The following is a 12,016-nucleotide window of genomic DNA, read 5'->3' on the forward strand; positions in this document are numbered from 1 at the left end:
CGTTCTCAGCATTCTTCATATTTTAAAGAAAAATAGTCTTGTTTGTTGAACTTATCAGAGGTCACGCTGTCCCTCTAATCTGAACACTGACTGCACAGTATTTTCCCAAAGCCAGATAAAGAAACATCCAGTCAACAACATGTGATGCTGTAAAGACTGATGTAATGAGAACTTGACGTTTCTCTTATGACTGCATGGATGTTTGTAGAGCCTGAAACCTCCCAGGATTCCCCTTCTCTTTTCTTTTTTTATAACTTCCCTTCTCCCTCTCTGCCTCCAGCGGTCACTGTTACTACCAGACCATCGTCACCCCGGTGTCACTGCCAGACTCGCCATGCTCACGGATCCCTCACACCGTCACACTCGTGTCAATCCCGGCGTCCGCCGAGGGCAACAACGGACGCAGGGGGCGAGGTTTCTCTGTAGCCATCGACCAGCCGCTCAGCCCGACCAACGGCTACAGTCCTGAACATGGACACACCGTCAGAGTCTCACAGTGAGTTTATTGTCTTCGTGTTTTTATGTGTAGAGGACGCATAACACTAGGAGAGGTCAGCATGGTGGAGGACAAAGGATGAAGAAGGGGTAGATGAAAAATGGAGGACAGTGTGATGGATGAGACTCATTTAAAATATATAATAGAGTGGGAAGAAAAGGAGATGTGAGTCACTGTTATTCAAATGAGCTGAGACTTTATCAGATCTCAGGTCGTGTCGAGACGAAACATTTCACTGTGTGCAGAAAGGTATTCAAAGACTTCTTTGTAATTTTTTCTGCTTATTGTTCTTCTTTATTCAGGGTGGACGCAGACTGCATCAGTCCAGATGTGAAGAACTCCATTCATGTTGGAGATCGGATCCTTGAGATCAACGGGACGCCCATTCACAATGTCCCACTGGATGAGGTATTCACTAGACTGTACCCAACACATTGTTCCTGAAATATTGCACTTTACTGTAAAAATGCAAATGAAAATCTTGATGTTTTTAATTGTCCTGTGGTTGAGGAGAGAAAAGCACCAACATTTATTTTTTATTTATTTAGAGCTTTCCTGAATAATACTTCAAAGACCTAGTGAGCAAAAAAAAAAAATTCATTTTCTTTAACTATAACAGTGAACTCATCTCCCATCTGAACTCTGTCTTTCTCTCCAGATCGACCTGCTGATCCAGGAGACGAGCCGGCTGCTGCAGCTCACCATCGAGCACGACCCTCACAGTCAGGGGCAGGAGGGAGGCTCCTCAGAGGCCGAAGAGCAGGTGGGCCGCCGCTTGTCCACCCCGCTGTCAGAGGGCCCCAGCCCCATCCTGCCCATCACCACGCCCCCCCACCCCGACATCAGCAGCCTGAAGTCCCGCATAATCACGTAAGAAACTTTTTTTTTTCTTATGCTGTGATGGGACTTGTAGGCACAAATGTTACTTTGATTACTATTTTCTTCTGCTACTTTATGTGTATGTGTAAGAGGTTCAAATGAATATGACACTGTTAATATTTCATGAATAGCAGAAGTCATTTTAGACCATAAGTTAACATTTCTTATAGCAGCAGCAGACAGTAATAAAGTACCCTGCTTCCCTCCTCTTCACCCCTCCTAATGCTGTATCCTCCTCATTTCTTTTCCTCTTCCCTTCTCCTCTTTCTCTTCCTGTCTCTCTCCCCTCTCTCCCTCCAGGCGGAGCTACAGCATCGATAAATCACCAGGCTCCAGCAACGCAGCATCCCCCATCTCCCAGAGGAAGGACATAAATCGATCGGAGTCGCTCCGCGTCGTGTCCAATCGAACGCACCGCATCTTCCGGCCATCTGACCTCATCCATGGCGAGGTGCTGGGGAAGGGCTGCTTCGGACAGGCCATCAAGGTCAGACACTGTTAGCATGTTTTCATGCAAGCCTGTACTTGCGTCTACACTAGTTGTACCTACAGTTTCCACAAGATGGCAGCATTGAGTCTAGAGAAGTGTGAAGGCAGGAGGTTAAATGTTTGTGGTTATGATACATTCTGGAGTTTCTGTTTCCCACGCTAACACTCTTCATGGTTAACGTTGTATCAGAAAAATGTCTCCCAACTTGTTGCTCAACTTGATTTGTCTGTCTTGGAACAGGTGACCCACAGGGAGACCGGGGAGGTGATGGTGATGAAGGAGTTGATTCGCTTTGATGACGAGACACAGAGAACATTCCTGAAAGAGGTGAGTAGAGATGGACGATCCCAGACGTTACATCATGAAGAGATTTTTTCAGTTTTATATTCAGAGGCCAAATCAAAGGTTTGTCAGAAATCTGAAATCGGTAAATGTTGAACTCAATCAGTATCATTTCCTTGAATACAAACATCATTCAGTCAGATATCACTAATGATTCGATTCCAGTGTTAAAAACGGAGCAGCCGGTGCCCTAAAGTTAGTGAAGCGAGGTTATTAACGGTTTGAATTCCTGAAGCAGCCGGAAAAATCTGCGCTGAGGAAGTAAAAGACAAATGTTCATTGAAGTGAAGACTGTAGTTAAAATTAGCAGCTCCTCTGTGTGAATGTGGGACAGGACTGAATAAAAAGGGTACTCTCGCCTGAATAATTGAAAGTAGAAGACTTTCTAAAAAATCACCTTTGAAATAGGACGAAAGGGAGTGTTAAAACACTTTTCTCCCAAAAATGATGGATGAGTGGAGCTTATTTTACCTCCCGCACATGGCTTCATCTCTCCTGTCCTTCCATTAATGTGAAAAGATAACAGAGAATGAGTCATACACAGAAGTTTAGACTTCTCTAACAGTCATTGTTACCCTTGAACTGAATCGCTCCCGATCTTCCTGTTTGATCTTCGTTATCGTAGACTCACTGATCCAGTTAACAACCTTCTAATTGGGACATCTGAAGTTCAGGAAGATTGTTCCCATCTGGTTGAGTGTATGAATGTGTGGGGTGTTAGTTTCATCCTAACCTAAAAATAAATCAGAGCCTCTGCTTTGTAATCGGCGTGGACGACGACAGAGTAAAGAGAGGCTTTGAAACAAACCCCGACCACAATGAGGCATGATTATTACTCCCGCTGGCTGTTTGTTTGTAGGTGGCCCAAGTCTCACATTACTGAGGCTGCTATCTAAACCCCAGACTTTTTCTTTATACTTTCAGCATGTACTGTTTTGATACATCCATTGCAGTCTGTAATGCGAAATTAGAAGTAAAAAGAAAAAGTATGCCGTGGTCAGAACAGCCAGAAAAGCATGCTGGCTTGCTGCATTTGACATATTATGTAGTGGAGCATACTAAATATTTTTCTAGAACGCTAAATAGTATCATAGTATGGGTATGAGAACGCAGTGTGAGTCTTGTTCGGTGAAGGTTAGATAAGAATGCACCGAACATTTCAGACAAAGACGTCTTGAGACTTGAAGGGTAGTAAATCCGGTTTATGTGTGTGTGTAATAGGGACCCTCCTCCTTCCCCTCACAGCCCGGCCTTCAGGGATTGAAATGTTTTATAAGGTGTCATACTACCGTGAACACTACTTGTTCTACACTTTCTGGACAGCTTTGCCCGACAACCTCTGAGGAAAAAAAATGCTACACTTCAGCTGCCACCATGCTTCATCAGACCCGCTGATGATCAAACTCAATTCAATTTGTCAACATTTTGGGAAATTAGCTTTTAAGCTTTCTTAGCAAAATGAAAAGATTGATACCACTGACATGTAGGGCTGCAACTAATGATTATTCAAGATTCAAGATTTAACAACTGAGCAAACTTGACAAGTATAAAAACTGTGTGACATTGTTTCATCAGGTGAAGGTCATGCGTTGCCTGGATCACCCCAACGTGCTCAAGTTCATCGGGGTCCTCTACAAGGACAAGCGACTCAACTTCATCGCAGAGTACATAAAGGGAGGCACCTTGAGGGAAATCATTAAGAAAATGGTGAGAGCCTTATGAGTGTGTCTGCCTCCTGTTCATTATTCAAAATGCATGTGGTGGACCTGATAGTAATTCAGGAGATGGTCTGGTCTTGCCTCAGGTGGAGTCTTTGTAGTTTGCAGATGATCATCATCAGCGAGTAAAGACAATGACATTTAACTGTGATGTTATTGCTCGCAGGACTGCAACTATCCCTGGAACCAGAGGGTCAGTTTTGCCAATGACATCGCTGCTGGGATGGTGAGTTCAAAGACCGACAAAGTGCTTTTAATTGTAATAGCTTCTTTTTTCAAAAACTCCACACATGTGAAGCCTCTTCAAACAGTGAAATTCCTTGATGTGCAGCAGTAAAAGAAGCTGCGTTGCTTCTTGATATCTTTACTAATGTCTCCCTCTAGTGGTGGTGTTAGCGAGCTACAACCCTCCTTTAACGTCACAATCTTTTCCATCCCCCTCGAAGGAAATTACTGCATGAATTCCTGCAGGATTAGACCATTGGTTCTTAATGTTTCCCTTGATATGAGTACAATGATGAATGTCGTGCGTGACTGGATTATTGTGTTAACAACAGCAGCTACTTGAGATGAAACAAGGCAGGATTGTTCCTCTTGGCGTGGGTTTGAGACTATCACTGACAGCTTCTGTTTTTTTCTGTTTGCTTTCTTTTCTCTTCTCCCTGCCTGTCTGCCCTCTCCTATCTGTCATTCAGACATATCTGCATTCCATGAACATCATCCACCGGGACCTGAACTCCCACAACTGTCTTGTCCGAGAGGTAAGAAGCCGTGTGCATGCGTGTGTGTGGACATACCTGTGCATATACAGCATGTTTTCGTTGAGGATTTACGACAGGGCAACTGTCATCTGCTGGGGCACTTCAGATACAAAAAACAAAGGAGAGCTTTGTTAGCATTAACAGACTAAGCCTTCTTAAAACATGCTGCACACGTGTAACTTGCAGCGGAAACTTCCAGCTTACTCAAACAAAGAAAGCACTGTACATGTGTCACATGAAAACAAGAGGTTTGTATTGTAGAGCTCACATCTGAAATGTCAAACTAAGAGAAATTTCAAGCGTTTCGAATGAGCTTTAAACGGGTTTAACACAACAGTTACTGGAAGCGTATATCTCTTTTATCACTCTATGTTTCAAACAAAACATGGCAAAGCATCATTTTGTTATCGCGCGACCCAGAACTGGAATAATCTTCCTGTTTATTGTAGACGAGCCCCTCAAGACTCTGACCATGTTTAAATCAAAGCTAAAAACGTTCCTATTTTGCACTGCCTGCACTAAGAAGTGATTTTAATTTGATTTATCTGTGCACTGAAATATGGGAGCGTTTACGTTTTCTTTTATCGTCCCTTGATGTAAACTGCACTAATGTAATTTAAAATTCTGTGTTTCATTATATTTCTTGCCTGTACTTCTGCACCTTTGAATTGTGAATCTATGAATGTATGTATGAAATGTGCTGTAGAAATAAAATCAGCTTGCCTTATAACATGTTTGATTTTCTTCATGTAGGACAACACAGTGGTGGTGGCAGACTTCGGGCTGTCTCGCCTCATGGTGGACGACAAGCATGAGGACAAGTTGTCGCAGGGTAAACTGTCGGGCCTCAAGAAGCCTGACCGCAGAAAGAGGTACACGGTGGTTGGAAACCCCTACTGGATGGCTCCTGAGATGATCCACGGTATGATCTAAAGGGACACTTGTTTGTTTGCTCCTTTTCGATTGTATCAAGACACTGATTTAATAATTTAAACCCTTTCACACTTTCCTAAGATACCTAATACCTATTTTCTTGAACTTAACAGTTTAATTTTGGTCTTTTTCCTTCACAGGGAAAAGCTACGATGAGAGAGTGGACATCTTCTCCTTTGGTATCATGCTCTGTGAGGTGAGTGACTCCTATTCTCCAGACAAACAAAGGTTTTAGATAAGTTATTGCTTCAAAAGCTTTAAGTATGCTCACCTGTCATTTTCGAAAAACTGCTTTCCTTGTCAGTTTAACATTTAATCCTTTAAATCCCTTCAAACCCTCTGGACTCTGAGATGATTAAACACTCTTAATAGTCATTGAATTTGGTCAAATTTTTCCACCTAAAAATGTACTTCTACAATCTTTTCCCAGCATAGGTTCAACTACTGCGAAAAATAGACAATTCAGTGATCTGCCAAAACTTCAACTCCTCCCAACATGTGTGAAACATTCATTTAATTTTACAAGGGAAAAAGTCTTACTCCAAAGTCCCCCCAAAAGGCAAAAGATATTTGTTTCCTGAATGAAAGCCCAGCCCCAGAGTGTGGTCAGCTTTGAGCCTGGCCACACACCATCCACATAGTTCAGGCTTAACAGTTTAGTTCAGTCACTCAGAATATGACTTCCCCAGATGGGCACCATTAGCCAGAGAATAGCACAGTGATTAGAGAGAGCAGAAAAGCAAAGTTGTCTTCATGTGGCTGCGGACAGGCAGACAAACGCTAGTTGTGGTCAGTTGGGAACGATCAGCTTCAGTTTGGAGGGTTTACTGGTTTTCACCAGATTGGCACCGGAGGATCTCTTTGCTCTGACAGCTCTATCTTTAACTCTACCTACTCTTCCTCCCTCTGCAGATAATTGGCAGGGTGAACGCAGACCCAGACTACCTCCCCAGGGCGATGGATTTCGGACTGAATGTGTCCGGCTTCCTGGAGCACTACTGTCCCCCGAATTGTCCCCCCGCCTTCTTCCCCATGGCTGCTGTGTGCTGTGAGCTTGATGCAGACAAACGGTCAGACATTTTCCACAGATTCACATTGAAATGTCACCTAAAGGGACAGTTCACCTAACATACAAATCTATTTCTATTTATAACGCTGGGCAAGAGGACTGTGAGCCTGGTAATACTAGGTAGTAACATCTGTCCTGGGTGTCCAAGTGGACAGCTTTAGGTCCATCAGTTCACACCTGGCATGACTGGGACAACTGGACATGATATTTTTATTTATAACATTTGCTGAATTTACAAGAAGGTCCAAATAATTAAGAATTTGTCTGAGACAGTGTTTCACAAAAGAAGTTAAAGTTAAAGTTCCTCCTTACTCAACAAATCTCAAAGTCATACGATTGTTTAAGGGAGTCTGGATACGTTTTCTAGTTCAGCGGTTAGATCAGTTGAAACAGTGTTCACTAACATTTACTTTTAATTGTGTTTTGGCTTGAATAAAAGGAAATAAAAAGTTTTCCTATCTGCTTTCTTATTGTCTAGACCTGCTTTCTCCAAGCTGGAGGAGTGGCTTGAGAACCTGAAGATGCACTTGGACATTGGTCTTCCCCTGGTGTCAGAAGTGGACCAGCTGCACAAGGCCTTCTGGGTGAACCACAACATCGCACGCCCTGAAAACGGCCTGCACACCCACCCCGAACAGCCGGAGTAGGGCTGGACTCGACTGGAGGAGTTGAAAAATTAGGAGTTAACCCCAGAAGGGCAGAGATGGCCTGCCTCGGGCGGTGCAGTGGCTGGAGGAGACGTGTAAATACTCCTCCACGTTTGAAGCTGCTGGCATAGTCTGGCTCAGGCCTAACGAGTAGACTCAGGGGGAAAATGTGGATCTGAAAAGCCACCTGTGCAAGCTGCACACACACAAACACACACACATAAAGTCAAATCAAGAGACATTAACTACGATAGCTTGATTCTGCTAAGCTAAAGTGGAGCATGTCATATGCAATTAGACCCAAACTTTCAGATCAAATAGATTTAACATTAGTGCTCATTCCATTCAAGAATACTTGCTGTACTTACTGTAGTGTGTATATTCATGTGGATAAAGTAGTCCAAAAAACAAGGCACGAGGCAAACTTTCAGCCTCCTCACTTTGGGCCTCTACAGAGTACATTGTGCAGTATGTGTTTGCAGGTGTTTCTGTGTGAGTTTGGTTTGATTTTTGCTTTTGGTTTGGATATTAGAGGAGAGGGGCCCATCGATGGTAGTGATCAACTCGCTGTCCACTTGTACAAGTCAAACAAAAAACTTTCCCAGCTTTAAAAAGCTCACTGAAGAGTGCATGACTGTAAATAATGCTGTCAGGTCATATCCTGGTTCATCGTGTCGCTCTGACCTCATTTGGGCATAAACTACTAGACCTACGTGTGTGTGGCGCTGCCCCTCTCCCTCATCTATTGTGTAGCACTGACTCAACACTGAGGTACACATCTTTTACACACATTTGGTACGTTCTCACATGATTTTAAGAGCTGTTATCTCATTCATGTTGACATGGCATCTCATACATTCAAACACATACCGGTGTACATAGCTGGCGACATTGTAAATGTTTTAAATATTGTAAATGTACAGACATATTTTATATACGTACGCTACATTGCCATATTTTTATTGGCCGACCAGTTGAAATTAAGGAGAGTTAAAGTTTGACTGCAGTTAACAGGGCACAGCAGAAAGCTTTATGTTGTTTTTCCCTACATTGTCACCACTGTGGCAAGTTTGAGGCGTTTAGCATCGATATAAGAGGAATTTTATCACCATAAAAAATCTTCAAGCCCAGTAAATGTTACATTCTGTCATTTCCCTCCATCCAATAAGTATTTCTAGACATTTTATTGGTTATCCTGGAATTTTAAAGGAGACATATTATGCTCATTTTCAGGTTCATAATTTTATTTTGGGTTACTACTAGAATAGGTTTACAAGCTTTAATGCTCAAAAAAACACTTCAGTTTTGTCTGCAGCTCTGTATTCCCCCTCTGTCTGAAACGCTCTGTTTTAGCTCCTGTTTGTTTAAGACACGCCTCCCAAATACCCAGTCTCCTCCGATTGGTCAGCTCACACACGCCTGAGCCAGCTCATTGTGACTCCAGTCGCCTTTGTCATGTTTTCACCTTCTAATTAGCTTCACTGCTACCGTGAATATAGGCATAAATTATGCAAATGTGTGACAAGGTGACGTAGTGTGATGTCACAAAGTCGCAGAATTAAAGGCGGGACTACTGACGAGGCCTTTCAGGAGCAGTGTTTTCTGTGGGAGAGAGGAGCTCCTGTTAGCAGGTACTTTGGGCTTTTCAAGATTTTCAAGACCTTTTGCACGCACGTGAACCTACAGTTTATAAAACACTTAAGGAAGAAGCATAATATGTCTCCTTTAATGTACCCACAGAGGTGTGCCGGAGTAACTCTGGATTATCTAATCACATCAAAGTTGCTGAACTAAATCTGCTTATTATGAGAATTACATGCGATGTGAGAATTTTGAGGGCAATCAATCTTGTCTCATGTACTGTACAGTAGTTCAGGTGTGGGAATGACATCACCAGGAACTGCCTCATCATGTCAGCTGTCTGTCCACGTCCGTCTCTCCTCCGGTGGATGACACCACTGTTTGTTTACATGTAAATGCTCGCTGTAAATATCACTGTTTGTATGTCCTTACCTCTGTCTTCGTGCATTGCATAAATATGCGCACTCCTCAGAAATTATCTCTTCCACTGTCAAATTTCTCTCTTGCACCTTCTAACATGCATTTTCTGTCTCTAGACGCATTTTTTTAAAGATTTCCTGCTGTTGTTTTTTTCACGAGCTGCATGATGTACAAGCTAGGTCTGTTGAGCTTCTAGATCCAGCTGTTTTTGTCTCTAAATTATGTCATTTTAAATAAGAAAACAGAGAATGAAATAGAAGACAAAAAAAGCCAGGCTTAAAAGAAATGAGCAAAAAAAGAAACACTGCATCTGTTTTTTTATATAACCACTGAAATCTTTTTGTATAGATTTGAGTACTTTAATTTGCACTATATTACCAAATGGCTGTTTGAAGCCATGTTTGTTAATTTCCTCTCTTGGGCTAACTTGTGATAAGGAAATAAATTGTCGGTTCAGGTTGATATATGAATGCAAGACACTGATAGAGCCTTTCAACTGTAAATAGATGGGATCTGGGAAATTCATCCTCTTGATACCAAAGTTTGTGATTATTTGGATGCATTTTTACAGTTTTTGGCAGGAGCCTGTTTGATCCACCTGTGATCTTACTGTGCGTAAAGTCACATATCTATAGAAGTAATGGCTATATTTTCAAGCCTTTACCAGAAAACTCCAAAATGTTAAATACCATGATGTCCACTTTTAAAGTTTTCAAGTCTTTGCTACCAGGAGGATGTGATTACCCAGCTCTGCCTGCTGCCTACAGACTGGTCCTTTGTGAATGATGTCCTGTGTTGTTCCTGACTGCTTGGTTTCATATGTGATGCCCACAGAGGCTTCAACCACTGCTGGTCTTTCTGATAACATAGCACTTAAAACTGGCCTGTCTCACCGCTCACCTCCTCGTCATACTCTTTTGGCTCAGGGCCGTACTTTTCTGGAGCTTTCTTCACAATTCAGTTCACTCAGCAGCTTGATAGAAAAGCAGCATTCAACAGTAATAGTGAGACTCAAAGAGCATGTAAATCTTCTGTCACTGTATAGGCTACTAATAACACAAAATATGCTTCTGTAAAACAAGCCCCTCCTGGTTGATGTGTTCGTCCGTGGGCATGTACTGTACATGAGTGGCTTTGCCATGTTTCTGTCTCCATTCCTGTCTGAGCCATGTCGAGCATGTTAGGTGTGTCTGAGAGGGCGTGTTGATGATCAATGAGAATGTCGCCGCAGCACTTCTTTGCAAAGGATCGTTACCTCTGAACAATGCTGTGCCTTTGTTGTAAGCTAGCCTTGCCAACGACTCGAAAAACGTGAACTGATTTCCTTTTTTAATGTATCATAAGTGCAAGCCTGATTCAAGTGGATTGAATATCATTGCTGATATTACGTTGTATGAGATTTCATCTTGTTCTGTATTATATTTATATTTTCCAGATCTCCATTGTCAGTTTTGATATTTTAATATTATATTTCTTTTTTTTTTTTTGTTCTTCTTTTTGTCTTATTTAATTTTTTTACACAAGCTGTGAAAACAATTCTGCACTTTAATCCTGAACGTGAACATTTAGACTCTGAGGAGGCGACTGTTTTTTTTCCCTTTTGTCACAGCTAAAAATAAAACTATTGCTTCTAAAACAAACTAAATGTGTTCGTTCATTAATGAATATATCTCTCAGTCACTGTGAATCTGTTGCATTTCATTGACAAAATGAGCCACAGTTTTCTACACCTTCTATATTTGTACTACTGAAGCACACAGAGTACGACAGCTCCAATTATATGTGCAAACTCTCCTTCACTCAATGACTTCACACATAAAGAGCACCTAACAACAGAGAAGATGTGTGGGCGTCATTGAGGTAGGTGCTTGGAAAAGAAAAGGTGAATTCATTAGAGGTGTTTTACCAAACTGACCACCAGATGTCACTATATATCTCTGCTGTTCATTTCTATGGTGAAATAAAGGGAAGAATGAGTAGTAGAAGTGTTTTTGAAGTATAACTCAAAAACACTCATTCAACTACTGCATTATACCACTGGTGGAATAAATATTCAGATTCTCTACTTAAATACTTAAAATTACCACTGTACTCCAATATTACTTTGATTTTAGGTAAAAGTACAGGGGTATTAGCAGCTAAATTAACCTTGAGTATCAAAACAATCTCCCCTGTGAGAATTATATTATTTGTTATGAGTTACTTTTCTGAAGAATTGCAATGTAAAAATATTTTTTTTATATTGTATATGATTGAGGTGGAGTAGTTTTAATTTATTTATAATGGTATAAAAGTACACATTTTCTTTGCAAAATGTAGTATTTGCACTCATGTACTTGTAAGTAAGTTCTGACCTGTAGATAAAATACTTGAGTAAAAGTACTTTGCTACATTCCATCACTGACTTGATACTGCTACTATTATTATTATTAGCCTTTATTTAGTCAGGTAAGTCCTATTGAGATTGAGATCTCATTTACAAGAGACCTGAGAACACAAGTGTGATAAAACAAAAATTCAGTAAAATACGAAAAGACGCACAGTGTAATATATAAAATAGTATAAATGGTTACCTGACAGTCAGTGGTCAACCATGATAATAAAAATAGTTAACAAAATAAAAAAATATATATATCATAAAAGTAATAAATATGTATAAGGTGTTAAAACCAAATTTACA

At 41.2% G+C, this 12,016-nt stretch overlaps 1 protein-coding gene across 2 annotated transcripts in view; it reads left to right on the top strand.

Annotated features, from left to right (window-relative positions):
- limk1a (LIM domain kinase 1a) overlaps positions 1–10,970 on the top strand; it is a 51,542-nt gene extending 40,572 nt beyond the window's left edge. For both annotated transcript variants that reach the window (XM_084351973.1, XM_084351974.1), the window contains 12 exons: positions 281–496; positions 799–904; positions 1,155–1,366; positions 1,676–1,862; positions 2,106–2,192; positions 3,783–3,914; positions 4,092–4,151; positions 4,621–4,686; positions 5,440–5,608; positions 5,760–5,815; positions 6,532–6,689; positions 7,167–10,970. In XM_084351973.1, the coding sequence (XP_084208099.1) occupies positions 281–496; positions 799–904; positions 1,155–1,366; positions 1,676–1,862; positions 2,106–2,192; positions 3,783–3,914; positions 4,092–4,151; positions 4,621–4,686; positions 5,440–5,608; positions 5,760–5,815; positions 6,532–6,689; positions 7,167–7,335 (1,618 nt within the window). In that variant the 3' untranslated portion in view covers positions 7,336–10,970. The remainder of the gene's footprint in view (positions 1–280; positions 497–798; positions 905–1,154; positions 1,367–1,675; positions 1,863–2,105; positions 2,193–3,782; positions 3,915–4,091; positions 4,152–4,620; positions 4,687–5,439; positions 5,609–5,759; positions 5,816–6,531; positions 6,690–7,166) is intronic.
- Positions 10,971–12,016: the final 1,046 nt, after the last annotated feature.

The sequence above is a fragment of the Pagrus pagrus genome (genome assembly GCF_965226575.1).
Source record: "Pagrus pagrus genome assembly, chromosome: 4".
In the NCBI taxonomy this organism is placed as follows: Eukaryota; Metazoa; Chordata; class Actinopteri; order Spariformes; family Sparidae; genus Pagrus; species Pagrus pagrus.